The sequence below is a fragment of the Hesperophylax consimilis genome, chromosome 25, assembly GCF_061612785.1.
Source record: "Hesperophylax consimilis isolate HC1 chromosome 25, BYU_Hcon_1.0, whole genome shotgun sequence".
Lineage (NCBI taxonomy): Eukaryota > Metazoa > Arthropoda > Insecta > Trichoptera > Limnephilidae > Hesperophylax > Hesperophylax consimilis.
The window spans coordinates 18959760-18975152 of NC_142860.1; the positions used below are offsets into that span (position 1 = coordinate 18959760).

At 34.1% G+C, this 15393-nt stretch overlaps 1 protein-coding gene across 1 annotated transcript in view; it reads left to right on the forward strand.

Annotated features, from left to right (window-relative positions):
• The first annotated feature begins 401 nt into the window (after positions 1-401).
• Positions 402-15393, forward strand: part of Gyc88E (Guanylyl cyclase at 88E) — a 30072-nt gene continuing 15080 nt past the window's right edge. Inside the window, exons 1-5 of the mRNA XM_089646612.1 lie at positions 402-569; positions 3951-4232; positions 7992-8197; positions 8828-8951; positions 10030-10174. Of these exons, the coding sequence (XP_089502738.1) occupies positions 402-569; positions 3951-4232; positions 7992-8197; positions 8828-8951; positions 10030-10174 (925 nt within the window). The remainder of the gene's footprint in view (positions 570-3950; positions 4233-7991; positions 8198-8827; positions 8952-10029; positions 10175-15393) is intronic.

The following is a 15393-nucleotide window of genomic DNA, read 5'->3' on the forward strand; positions in this document are numbered from 1 at the left end:
CAACTCCCCACTCATCACTAATAGTGTTTGAACTGATCATTCATCACTAATAGTGTCAGAACTCCTCAACTCCCCACTCAACACTAATAGTGTCAGAACTCCTCAACTCATCACTCATTACTAATAGTGTTTGAACTCATCAAACTAGATAGGTATGTGGTATGTACATTTCAATACCGTATGTGTCATTGCTTGTGGTATATCATATCTCTCCCATAGTATATTTTTTATACGAATACCGCCCAAAAGTCCCATCTGTCCGGAGCCAGTGAGATCACTGCACCTCCAATGCATCATGGAGGTGATCGATGTGTGGAGGGGAAGGAGAAAACATTACATGCATTTGTAAAGTCAAGTGAATTTCTTTTGTAATAGTTTGTAATTTGTTTGCAGGCATCAAGATGTACGGCCTGATCCTGGAAAACATGGCGGAGTTCATCCGGCAGGTGTACGGGGAGGATAGGTGGGAGGATATCCGGCGGCAGGCAGGTGTGGAGCAGCCCTCCTTCTCCGTGCACCAGGTCTTCCCTGAGAATCTCATCCCTCGCCTGGCCAAGAAGGCGCAACAGGTAGGATTACCCACGCACTTCTCCACGACGAAATTAAATACGCTTTTAATTCGCATTTGTATGGGCCTGACAATTTTATCAAATGACTTGTTATTCCGACCGAGTGTTACAAATAATCCCAGCAGAACAGCTTCTTGTAATTCAGAGAAATGATTTATTGATCGTGCCTACACAGAGAAAACTTACTGATCTAAAATAGTGCGAATTTATTAAAAATCTCTTCAAATTTTTCGCTATTCTTAAAAACGGGACTGCAGGCCCTAAAATTTTTTTTTAGGAAAAATGAATGTATTAATGCGATTAAATTTATTTATTATTACACGCCCTAATGGGCTTTTACACACTACAAAGTTTAATAGTAGAGTATCACAGTTATTATAAATTCTACAAAATTAAAACAATAAAGGAAACATAAAACAACGAAAAAAGAAAAAATATTAAATTTTTCAACAAAAGCATATAATAAAATAAGATACATTAGTAAAAATGATAAGAAGTCTCACATAAATATATATTCAAAATAAAAATAAATATATATTGCGGAAATTATAGATGTCTATTTGTGTCTCGATATATAAAAGAATTGAAATAAACAATATTTATATTGATTATTTTTTAAGATGAAATATATCTCCCAGATCAGAGTATTTATTTCCGAGACTGAAGTCTTGGAATTGGGGAATTTTGATGAGAAATAATAATTAAATAATAAATATATTTACCCGGCAAACACAGGTGCATGAACCAGTGTTCCGATATGTTCAGAAATCGAAAGTACTAACATTGTATTAGGACACGGCCTGCTGTCCCGTTTTTAAGAGGATTTTAATAAATCAGCAATACTATTTTTTCTCCATGTATCGGCTACTGCGACACACGACAGGTTAAAATGGTCGCCATCTTGAACTGGAACTGGAACCTAACAAACAAATATTGAGATAAAACAGGACCTTGCTACGCTCATTCAATTATTCAATTCAATTCAATTAGTTTATTACTTTAAAAACATTACAAAATTACATTTTATTTCGTTTTTAAGTGCATTTGTAAAATGGTATTACATAATAAGTAAGCGGTGTATAAACTATACGACGTACTGCTCCTACACAAAATTATACATGCATCAGTTGATACACCAAACATTTTATCCCAAATTAACATCAATAGGTATACCATCAAGAAAATCAACAAGGAGGATGAAAGACATTTACTATATTAAAGCCTACCACACAAATACAGGATATTTTCCCCTGTACCGCGAACATTAAGAAATTATAACATTATACATGGCTCTAATAATGAAATAGACATTTTTAATGACCAATTTAAACACTTCAAAAAAAATGTATTACCTTTAATCATATTAGGCTGATATTGTGATGAAGCCCTTTATTTAAAGAGAAGCAACATTGTACCTACCTAATCAGTGTCTCACCAGTACAGGTGTGACAATAACAAATCGTTTATGAACATATTTGTATTTACCTTTTACCCATTCTTATTTGTTATTTACTTCTGCATATTTAGCTTATTCATTTTGTTACTATTTTTGTTATTATTATGTATTTAAACATCCATGTATGTAAAATTTTGGGCACCATGCCTGTTTTATGTACTTAAATAAAAATAAATAAATACCAGCATCAATAGAGCTTGCCTTAAAGGCAGCTTCACCTTCTGCTAAATATGTCGATATCCGAATTGATTCTGTTCAACAGCAAGACTGCTCTCCCCACCTGCATGACCTGCAGGCAAGTTAGTCCTGCAGGCTGGGAGATAAACCAGTCTATGCTGTCGGTGACGGAGATAACCATCAGGAACATAGAGATTATGTTTATTTATTTTGTAAGAAACAAACAGCTTTTGTATAATATACGAGATAAATATACAAGTTAACTGAAGTCAAGCCACAGAAGTTTATAATGTTAAAGTGCATTAGAAATGAAGTTTTAGTATCTTAAAATTAATTTGGTGTTAAAGGAAGGGGAGAGGAAGAGGATAGGAGATGCTGCCGATACATTCCATACTCTCATATTAATATTCGATCGTACGCATTACTTCATATCGATATTTCTTTAGGTTATTACCAAAAATGTCAATGCTGTAAAATTTTGTATTATATTGTGCACATATACGAGGAATTTTTTCGAATGTTTGTTCTACACGCGGGTAGATAAAATAAATCAGATTGTCGGGTTGATCTAGACGGAATATGAAGATTTATTAAATTGGTACGTTCTGGTGAGTCCAGACCATTATTTAGGATTTTATAATAAGATTTGATCAAAAATTAGACGTCGTGTAATATTTGAGTACGTATAATTTGAGAAGTGTTAGGACGGGTTGTTTCGGAGAATTTGAACAATTCATCAAATTTCAACGTTCATTTACGGGTTCTGTGAAAATCCTATTCAAATTCTGTTATCATATCATTATAGGCTAGTTGCTTGACAGAACTGAAATAAAAACAGAACTTAAAAATATCTTTCACAGAACTTGAAAATTAACTTTGAAATTTGAAGAATTGTTCAAGTTCTCCGAAACAACCCGTCCTAAGTATAGTTTATAATGAATGTATTTAAAAAAAAAAAATTAATTCTTTCTATTCTTTCGATATGGGCAGAGGCGGATTTGCCCTTAGGCCTATGTAGGCCCGGGCCTAGGTCGGCCAGATATAAGGGGCGGCCAATCGTGACAAAAAAGTCACAGATGATAACAAGAAATTATGAACAACATGAATACATCCCTCCAACTGCGGTGCAAGGCGATGGGTCAAGATAGTCCGGCTGGAAAGGTCAAAAGGTCTCCCTCACCCAGTATTTCTCGATCCGGCACGCCACGCAGCAGGTGGGCAGACGTATCCGCCGCCAAGACCTGGACAAATCTCACCCCATGAACCATGAATGATAATGGCAGGAAAATTAAAACGGTTTTGACCCTAGGAACTTACTGAAAAGTTTGGATACTCCTGGTCAATATGATGGGTACTGAGAAAGGGGCGGCTACATGGTCTGGGGCCTAGGGCGGCCAAGACTGCAAATCCGCCTCTGGATATGGGCTTGGTATAAAGGAGTCCAGATCGGTGTACAGTGTTCAGTGAATATATGAGGTGTAAAGGGAATATAGAGTGTTTATGTTGTGGAAGGGTTTTGCTATGCGAATTATAAATCCCAGCATTTTATTGGCTTTGTTAATGATGTCATCAGTGTGTTGGATAAAGTTTAATTTCACACCCAGTGTTACCCCAAGGTCCCTGATATATTTTACTTCATTGATGTGTGTGCCGTTTAGTGTGTATACAAAGGATATTTTATTTTTATTACGTGTAAATGTTAATTTATTGCATTTTGCGATGTTAATAACACATTGTTTACTTTGTAGGTCCTCGGAGTAAGCGAGCGCGAGTTCATGGACCAAATGGGCGTGCACTTTGTGGGATTTGTGAGTCAGTACGGCTACGACCGCGTGCTGAGCGTGCTGGGCAGGCACATGCGCGACTTCCTCAACGGGCTGGACAACCTGCACGAGTACCTCAAGTTCTCCTACCCGAGGATGCGGGCACCGTCCTTCATATGCGAAAACGAGTCGAGGCAGGGACTTACTCTGCACTACAGAAGCAAGAGGAGGGGGTTCGTTTACTATACCATGGGGCAGATCAGGGAGGTGAGTGTGCTTAACTTTTTTCCGAGTCATATTAGGCGGCGTATAAACTGGAGAAGTTTACCGCGAATCGAGCCACGAATTATGGGAAATAACCAGAGATGTGCAAAATGGGTACCCAAAACCATTTGAAATGCAAAATGGAAATGGATCAAAACTTTTCCATTTGAAAATGCAAAATGGTTTTTAGAAAAGCATTTCAAATGCAAAATTCAAAATACCCATTTTCAAAATGCATTGAAAATGCAAAATGGTTTCTCAGGTCAAACAATCAAAATAATTATAGAATTTTTAAACAATTTTGTCATTTAATAATGGACATCAATATAGAACAAACATATTACATGATAGTAATTCCATAAAAACACTGCGACTACAGATTATGAAACCACAAAAAATTTGCGCGGGACTAATGTTGCCAACGTAAAAACATAGAAACTTCTATCTAACATTTAATATTACAGCGTCATGGACCCATGTTCAGTATTAGAATCAGTATTTTTTGTAATGGTATCACTCAATTGCTAGGGCTCCTACCAGGGAGCAACTTGACAAATGTAAATTATCTCTCATGGCGAGGTTGAGGACCAACTGATATTTGGGGCTTATGAAAAAAAGACGAGTGGAGATAGTAGGAAGAATGTTGCAAAAAAGCATTTAAAATGGAAAATGCATTGAGAAAACAATTTAAAATGCAAAATGCAAAATGGTTTTTAGAAAAGCATTTAAAATGTAAAATGGAAAATACCCATTTTGCATTTCCATTTGAAATGGATTTATTTGAAATAAAGCACATCTCTGGAAATAACACAATAGCAACATTTCGCGCTGTTTGCTCGTCTCGGTATTTTTGGCTTGGCTCGCGGTAAATTTCACCTATTTATACACAGCATAATATTTCTGGTGACCACATAACTCATCAAAATGAAATTTCAACACACCTTTAAAAAGTGATAGAAAGTCATAAAAAGGCATGAAACAAAAACTAGATTAAATAAATTACGTTGGTTAGGTTTATATGTTAGTGCTTTCTCGTCGTTTTTAATGTCTATATCACTTTTCACTATAGCCTCTGAGAAAGTCGTATAGTTGGTGTGTATTTCTGCTTCGCAATAAAATCCAAATAAATGGAATATTTTTGAAGGTATCTAAAAACTAAAAACTGTTTTTGAAAAATGATGAAATACGATTTCAAATTTATTTTTCGAAATAATAATATTTTGAAATCAAACAAAAAAAATGGCTCACTAAACTAAAATTAGTGGTAACGAAAAAAAATACACATTTTCTTAGACAAATGTATTATGCACATTATTGCCACCCTTCTTTATTGTTTGATGTAAAAATAATTGACTAAAAATTCACGTGTCAAATTGCGGTCGGAACCTAGTTGGTTTCATATAGGTGTACATTTTAATTATTCTGTGTTTAACTTGTATATTTGAATACAGAGCGCGGTGTTTTTTTGCAACGTCGGGATTTTATCACTAACATTCATTGTTAGCGCTTTTTCCCACCAACATCAGTATTTTGTCTCTTTCATTCATTGTTAGCGCTTTTTCCCACCAACATCAGTATTTTGTCTCTTTCATTCATTGTTAGCGCTTTTTCCCACCAACATCAGTATTTTGTCTCTTTCATTCATTGTTAGCGCTTTTTCCCACCAACATCAGTATTTTGTCTCTTTCATTCATTGTTAGCGCTTTTTCCCACCAACATCAGTATTTTGTCTCTTTCATTCATTGTTAGCGCTTTTTCCCAACAACATCAGTATTTTGTCTCTTTCATTCATTGTTAGCGCTTTTTCCCACCAACATCAATATTTTGTCTCTTTCATTCATTGTTAGCGCTTTTTCCCAACAACATCAGTATTTTGTCTCTTTCATTCATTGTTAGCGCTTTTTCCCACCAACATCAGTATTTTGTCACCTACATTCATTGTTAACGCTTTTTCCCACCAACATCAGTATTTTGTCACCTACATTCATTGTTAACGCTTTTTCCCACCAACATCAGTATTTTGTCACCTACATTCATTGTTAACGCTTTTTCCCACCAATATCAGTATTTTGTCACCTACATTCATTGTTAACGCTTTTTCACACCAACATCAGTATTTTGTCACCTACATTCATTGTTAACGCTTTTTCCCACCAAAATCAGTATTTTGTCACTCACATTCATTGTTAATGTGTTTTCCACGCAACATCAGTATTTTGTCACCTACATTCATTGTTAATGCTTTTTCCCACCAACATCAGTATTTTGTCACCTACATTCATTGTTAACGCTTTTTCCCACCAACATCAGTATTTTGTCACCTACATTCATTGTTAACGCTTTTTCCCACCAACATCAGTATTTTGTCACCTAAATTCATTGTTAACGCTTTTTCCCACCAACATCAGTATTTTGTCACCTACATTCATTGTTAACGCTTTTTACACCAACATCAGTATTTTGTCACCTTCATTCATTGTTAACGCTTTTTCACACCAACATCAGTATTTTTTCACTTAAATTCATTGTTAGCGCTTTTTCACACCAACATCAGTATTTTGTCACCTACATTCATTGTTAACGCTTTTTCCCACCAACATCAGTATTTTGTCACCTACATTCATTGTTAACGCTTTTTCCTAACAACATCAGTATTTTGTCACCTACATTCATTGTTAACGCTTTTTCCCACCAACATCAGTATTTTGTCACCTACATTCATTGTTAACGCTTTTTCCCACCAACATCAGTATTTTGTCACCTACATTCATTGTTAACGCTTTTTCCCACCAACATCAGTATTTTGTCACCTACATTCATTGTTAACGCTTTTTCCCACCAACATCAGTATTTCGTCACCTAAATTCATTGTTAACGCTTTTTCCCACCAACATCAGTATTTCGTCACCTACATTCATTGTTAACGCTTTTTCCCACCAACATCAGTATTTTGTCACCTACATTCATTGTTAACGCTTTTTCCCACCAACATCAGTATTTTGTCACCTACATTCATTGTTAACGCTTTTTCCCACCAAAATCAGTATTTTGTCACTCACATTCATTGTTAATGTGTTTTCCACGCAACATCAGTATTTTGTCACTTACATTCATTGTTAATGTTATTTCCCACCTCCATTAGTATTTTGTCACATACATTAACTGTTAGCGCTTTTTCCCACCAACATCAATATTTTGTCACTTATATTCATTGTTAGCTCTTTTTCCCACCAACATCAGTATTTTGTCACTTAAATTTATTTCTAACGGTTTTTCCCACTTATACAGTATTTTTCATACCCACAGTATTTTTTTATATAAAATGTTCTTTACAAACAATTTTATTTCTTTCTTCTATTTTCTTTGTTTTCCCTACTATAACTTATATCAGTTAACAGCTGTAGTATAATGCTTTTAAAAAAATGTGTAATTTTCGATAGCTCAGTAGGTATATTCTGTTCTTAAAATCCATGTAAAATCCTCATAGGCCATAAAACCAAATAAAATAAAATAAAAAACTTAAACTTTCTTCCTTTCAAAATGTGGTAAATTACTCAAAAAATGTTAAGCCTTTGTTGAACAAAAAGTCTGTTTGCGCTTGGACGCTCATGTCTCTTGCTTTCCATGCATTTTGATTTTAACTGATATTTCTTGTTTTTCCCCTGTGGTCTTTATTCTCGAATCGGTGTCCAGTTCGAGTATTGTAGTAAGGTGTCCAATGTAATGTTAAAATATATTCAACTGAATCATTTCTCTTTGAAGGTGGCGCGACACTTCTACCACAAAGAGATGCACATCGAGCTGGTGCGCGAGGAGCTATTGTTTGACACCACGCATGTCACCTTCCAGCTGACCTTTGACAACCGCGCCTTCACGCTCGCCTCGCTGGCCATGACACGCGAGGAGAAGCACCTGCCCATCAGCGCCTCCGTGCTCTTTGAGATCTTCCCTTTCTGCATTGTGTTCGGGTATGTGCCTACCAATACCGATTAATTCTATGTACGTGACTTAAACACACTATCGAAAATTAGGTACAAATATTTAAGATTAAAAATATAATTTCCATTAGAGAATGGCCGACATACTGACAGAGTAATCTTAAAATTATTCATAAACTGCACATTCATAGAGCCCGCTAATTTTATTATCTTAGGAAAAACACTTTTTAGAAGTTATGCTTCAAAATATCAAGATGAATTGTTTGTCTGCGCCTGTACATACAGAATATGAATATGAATAAATAGTTTGGTGGGTATATTTTTAAGTAAATAAATAAACAATAGAAAATAAAACTGTGACAACAATGACAACATGCTAATGATTGCATCATGCATTAATTTAACTTAACCTAATTTTGGAGTTGGTGTGAGGATTCTCGGCAATGAGGGAACGACTAAAAAACAACAGGAGTGGGCCATAAAATATGAAATAAGTATTGGCTTATAATGAATTTCCTTTCATGGTCATTAATTCATTGACACTTAGGCTTTACGTATGACCCATAAATGTTGGTTGGGGCTAGACAATTGAATGTACATTAGCTAAATAATTTTACAATTAAAAGGTTGTAATAATAAATTGAGTGTTACTATTTTCAGATCGGATATGATAGTACGTAGTATTGGAAACTCACTGATGGTAATCCTGCCCGATCTCCTGGGGAAGAAAATCACCAAGTGGTTCGATCTAGTCAGGCCCTTGATAGCTTTTAAGTTTCAAACTGTAAGTAACCCCTAAATAATTATCTTGTAGGACGGGTCTTCCAGTTGAGTTAAACCATCTTGTAGAATACCATTCTTGTGTTCCGAATGCAATTGTTTGTGTTATCAAATCCAGAGATGTGCTTTATTTCAAATAAATCCATTTCAAATGGAAATGCAAAATGGGTATTTTCCATTTTGCATTTTAAATGCTTTTCTAAAAACCATTTTGCATTTTGCATTTTAAATGCTTTTCTCAATGCATTTTCCATTTTAAATGCTTATTTGCAACATTCTTCCTACTATCTCCATTCATCTTTTTTTCACAAGCCCCAAATATCAGTCGGTCCTCAACCTTGCTATGAGAGATAATTTACATTTGTCAAGTTGCTCCCTAATTATTCCCTAGTAATTGAGTGATACCATTACAAAAAATACTGAACATGGGGCCATGACGCTGTACTATAAAATGTTAGATAGCAGTTTCTATGTTTTTACGTTGGCAACATTAGTCCCGCGCAAGTTTTTTGTGGTTTCATAATCTGTAGTCGTGGTGTTTTTGGATTTACCATCATGTAATATGTTTATTCTACATTGATGTCCATTATTAAATGACAAATTTGTTTAAAAACTCTAAAATTATTTTAATTGTTTGATCTGAGAAACCATTTTGCATTTTCAATGCATTTTGTAAATATGTTTTTTTGCATTTTGCATTTGAAGTGCTTTTCTAAAAACCATTTTGCATTTTGCATTTTCAAATGGAAAAGTTTTGACTCATTTCCATTTTGCATTTCAGATGGTTTTGGGTACCCATTTTGCACATCTCTGGTCAAATCAATGCTTGTAGGCTCATTGAAGTTATACAATTGTATCAATATGTATACTATAATACTGACGTTCCCCAGAGAAAAACTATTTTTGTGTTCCGAATACAATTGAATGTGTTTTTTTTCCTAATACATATTTGTTTTAGGGAAACTGATTCCAAGTAATGTTGGGACACCTTTATCATTGAACTGATATAGCTGGAGGCATGGGGTACCTTTAATTAAAGGATTTTTCAATATTTTATCATGAAACTAAGTGTATTATTTCAGATATTGAATAGGACAAATAATATATTTGAATTGGTGACGGTGGACGCTGTATTGACGGACGGACCAAATACCAGTAATGAAATCAAAAGCCTGACGCCAAGTGAAGGGATGGACGCTTCTCAAGAAAAGAATCTTAGACTTAAAGGTAAAAAACACGAAAATTCTTCTTACTAATTACCTACATAATCTTGAAATGAACATGATTAGTTCCCTAAGTGGATTGCATTTTCCAAGTACATATATAATTTTTTTTTTTTGTGATTTTATTGTCATATTGACTTTTATATATTATGAATTGTGGTTACTTTCTTCCTGTTCAGTTCTTTTAAAGGTGTTTTGCCTGTTTATTTAGATGGCTGAGTTTAACCTTTATTAAAAAGCAGTAAAAGTTAACCATTTAAGATGTCCTTTTGGTAGTGGTATTATGTAATTTTCATAATACATAACAGGTTACCAACTCAAAAGTCTTCCACTTTCTTGTATATGTATTCATATTTTTTGAGAAGGTTCAGGAAAAAAACGACCTTGCAGCTAGCGGCTAGTATCCTGCCAATGTGCCAATAAGAGCTTTTTTGTAACATCTATTTCTGTTACATGCGGCATGAGAAAGAGTGAAATATTAAAACTGAGCTCTCAGCTGTACCGTACTGCTATTTTATACATTACATAAATCATATACATACAAACAAATGTTTATTAATAGTACAAATATTTACAATAACTCTTAGAGCAAGCGGGAAACTGGTGAATCTGAGTATCAGAGTATTTTCAATCTAGATAATAATTTTTTTCCTCTTTTCATTTTTTTCAGCAACCTTAAAACCTTTTGTAGCCGGGTGCATTCGATGCATTTTAAAACACATTACAGCTGATATTTCATTTAATTATTTTAATTTAATACACTTAAAATAGGTCCGCTCATATGGTTTAGTATAAACATAGGTACATTTTGTATTTTAATTTACACTCAAAATTCTTATTTTATTAAATTCATCATTTTTACATTTTTCTTTGAATTTGCTAAATCTGGGTACATTATTGTGTTGTTACTTTTTTTAGCCTGATGTTTTCTTTATTTTTCTGTGTATGGATTGAGGAAGTCAAATTATATTAACCCATTTTTTTTACTTGACATAAAAAGTTACAACTTCCACCTCGAGTTACTTAAAAACGAAAGCAAATCAAAAAAATTATACTCCAAAAATGTGATGGATTTACCAGTTTCACGCTTTGGCTGCGAATGTTCGTACATTGTGTATATCACATAAACGGATTTCCGGAAACCCTCTGGATAACAGCACTGCCTTTTTACATGTGGAAACTGCTAGCATGCCTAAAACGCATGCCTGTCGCAAAGCGTGCCTTAGAAAATCTGGAGCAATCTCATTGGCTTTTTATCGATTCTTTAAAAAAAGACAATTCATAATACTAATGATTACTGCATGTATATATTTAATGAACAATTTGAGCAACAGTTTAAAAGTAGCTGTCAATTGCTCACATTTATTTTTTAAACCTTGAAAACAGATGCCATTTTCCAATGCCTTTCAGGGGAAGATAAAAATATTCATAAACCAACCAGTGAGAGAAAGAAACCGGGAGATGTTCAAATTAGGCTGAAAGGTAAACACGTCAAAAGTGAATTCACAGATGGCGTTTTATTGATGAAATACACTTTTTTTAGTAAATCACAAGTTGGAATTATGTTTTAGTATGAATTAAATGTGCCATTATACATAACCTTTTTGTAATTGTTATTATTGCTTTGTTCATTTTTTGTGGTGTATATTATTTCATGGTTCATCATTCAAACTTCAATAATTGTTTCACAGATGGCGGTAATTTGTGAATTTAATTATTTAGTTAATCGCATCAAATTAACTCCTCGGGTATTATGAGATTTAATCAGAAATATCCCCGGCTTACCTTAATTTTTAAATAGATTAAATTAAATTAAATTAATTAAATTATTTTTAATTGAATGTATATCAAAAATAAATGTTTTTGAAAGCAGATGAAAGTCTATCAAAACATAAAATATTACGAATGGACATATGCAATTAAAAATATTAAAATTGTATTTTCAAAAATGGATGAATGTTTTGTACATGCCCATTATTTTTTCATTTTTTTGTGAATACCGCACAAGAGTCCCAACTGCTTCCAAACGTCTGGAGCTAGTGAGACTATGGCATCCCCATTTAAGGAATGTTGTGAGTCAGAGGGTAGTGGGGAGGGGAAGGAGATGGGAAAGAGGTAGGTGGGGAACTACCTGACTATTTAGATCTGATCACCAAACAAGTCTAAAGCCATATCAAGCAACGTTTCAATTCTGAATGGTGGTCTTACACCATGGCGATACTGAGAGTATCTTCCAGTCTGGAACGTGCCACAAATTAGTAAACTGTAGAGTTACCACTGTGTTTGAAACTTGAAAACATATTTATTTACACTAAACTTTTATGAAGATTATTGTCATTTCACTTATTTTATTTCATAATATAAATTAATAAAAAATTCACAAAATTTTACAAATCTTGCACAAATATGCAAAATTTTATGGTCGATGACTTTTAGGGATAAATTACAATTATTTGGAAATATGGTAAACTTTTAGACGAAAATACAAAGTCCTCCAAATAATGAGTCCTTCTCAGTTTGTGCCGTAAACTAGACATAAATACCCGAGGGGTTAATGTATTCCTTTATTATTATTGTTGCTTGTTCATTATTTGTCGTACATGTATTATTATGGTTCATCTTTCAACTTCTAGAATTTTTTCGCAGAGGGCTTCATTGATGAGTTTCACTTTCAGTAGAAATTACACGTAATTAGTCTGAGTTAAACGGGTCATTATAACCTTTTGGTAAATGTTATTATAGCTTTGTTCGGTAAATGTGGTACATAGTCAATGGTTCATTATTTGGTTTCAAAATTTATTTAACAGATGGCAGTAATCGGTGATTTTCACCTTTTAGTTTCTCATCATAGTGATGCCTTTTGTCATTAGTTCATTGCTTAATTCATTATTTATGGAACATGGTTCATCTTTCGCTTGAAGAATTATTTCACAGATGATGGCATTTAATAGTAAGTGATGTAAGTAAAAAAAGTTAAAAAAAAGATATAAAGTGATGTAGTTTGTTCTCAGTCCTCCTCACTAGGTATTCCTGTTCCGAGGCGGACTGTAGGTTGTTGTATTTGTGTTGATTGATTTCCTCATCTTCTAATTTATTGGTTCCCACAAAATATAAAATCAATTAAGCAAAAAGTATTTATGTTTGTTGTCTGTGTAGGTTGCATTGGGGTTACTTCATAAATTTAATGATTTCTTCATCTTCATGTTTAGTTAGCCATAATTTGGTGTCTTTATTAAACTTTTCTATATCCATGGTGTTTTTAATTTCAATAGGAAGGGCATTATATAATTTTATAGCATGGAAATAGTGGTTCTTTTGGCCGAAAGATGTATTTAATTTTAGAATGTTTAGTAGATTTGAAGATTTCGTTCTTGTAGTGTAGGTGTGTTGTTCAGCAAGGTGTTCATATTTTTCTTTAAAATTGAGTAGTGCATTTTTTGAGTACAGTTTTATAATGCTGAAAACGTTAATTTTTTTAAAAATTTCTTTTGATGGAGTCCTTATCAGTACTTTCAGGATTATTTTTATTATCACTTTTTGTATTTTAACGAGCTCCTTCATGTGAAAGTTTGAGGCAGATCCCCATCCAATAATTCCATATTCTAAGCGTGATTGGCAAAGAGCATAGTAGACTTTATATAGATCATTTTTAGTTTGTATATTGCGTACGTTTCTAAAGTAGTACATAAGCTTTGTAAGTTTCTTTGTAATGCTATTTATGTGAGTGTCCCATCGAAGATTTTCATTGATTTCAACGCCGAGATATTTTATATTTCTGGAGTGTGTTATGTTGGGTCAGTGACATGATTGCGATAAGTTTTTTTCCTTAACAATCATGTATTTTGAGAGCATAATCCTCAGCTGGTTGTCCTCTGGCCGTTGTTGACATTTAGTGTAAGTGAGTTTTGTTTAAGCCATTTTTTGCAAAAGTACAAGCCCATGTTCATTATTAACTTTTCAGTTTGTGTTGGAGTTATTATGTACTTTTATTATAAGTTATGTGTCATTTATTGGTGGTATTCACTCCTCAGATAATCATATAAGAAATGTGCCAATTTAATGCCTTTTTTTTCCTTTATTTTTTCCCAATTTTTACATTAATTACATACAATATTATATAAATCAATACCAATAATGGGAACCCACTAAGGCGCAGCCTGTGCGTGGGTAATATATATATAAGTTATTATATTATTGTACCTAGAAATAAAAATTATAATTGCTTAGTTCATAAATTCGGAACTGGCAAAGAAAGGATGAAAGTAGATTGAATGCTTTTGAAATGAGATCCCTGAGGCGTATGTGTGGTAAAACCATGTTTGATCGTGTGAGGAATGTGGAGATCCGCAAAGAGTGCAAAGCTGATGTAAGCTTAATGACTAAGATTAAGAAAGGGAAGCTTAGATGGTTAGGGCATGTAGAGTGAATGAGCGAAGATAGGAGTGTAAGGAGGATATATGATGCAAATGCGAATGGTAGCAGAAGTCGGGGACGCCCGAGGAAGACATGGCACGATCAAGTGAATCAGATACTCGAGTCGGGCCATGTCAAGAGTCAGAATAATAGAAGAGTATGTATGAGACGATGTATGAATGTGAATGAGGCAAGAAGTGTGTGCCAAGACCGAGTTGTTTGGCGGTCCGTCCTCTCTTCCTACCCCTGCGGGGAAACGGCGTGATGGTTAGTTAGTTAGTTAGTTAGTTAGTTAGTTCATAAATTGTGATAAATGACTAATGGTTAAACTTTCGGAAAAATTCACAGATGGCATTTAAGTATTGATGACATAAAATCATTTTTTGTTTTAACTGTACTATTAAATAAATGTCAATAATTAATTTTCATTGTGTTTGTCGTTGTTCATAATTTGTTAATTGTGGTAATTAATATAAACAAACAAGCTAATTTATTTAAAATACCTTTCAAATTATTCTTTGAATGTCCGTTCACCAACTGCATGCAAGGCGGGATATCAGGAGAGGCCGGCCTTTGACCTCTCTAGCTGGACTCTATCAACCCAACCGAGGGATGAATTCATATGTCCGTCACTCCTGTTACACTGACCGCAGATTCTTACCCACCTCCTACCTTATTCCTTCTTAGAACTTCCTCTCCGTACTTTCCTCAAAAATACCTTCCACACAGCGTAGGACTATGCCCTGAAGAAAATTCTATTCTGCAGAGCCTTCTGTGGGGGAGTTTATTTAAAATATCATGTTTACTGAA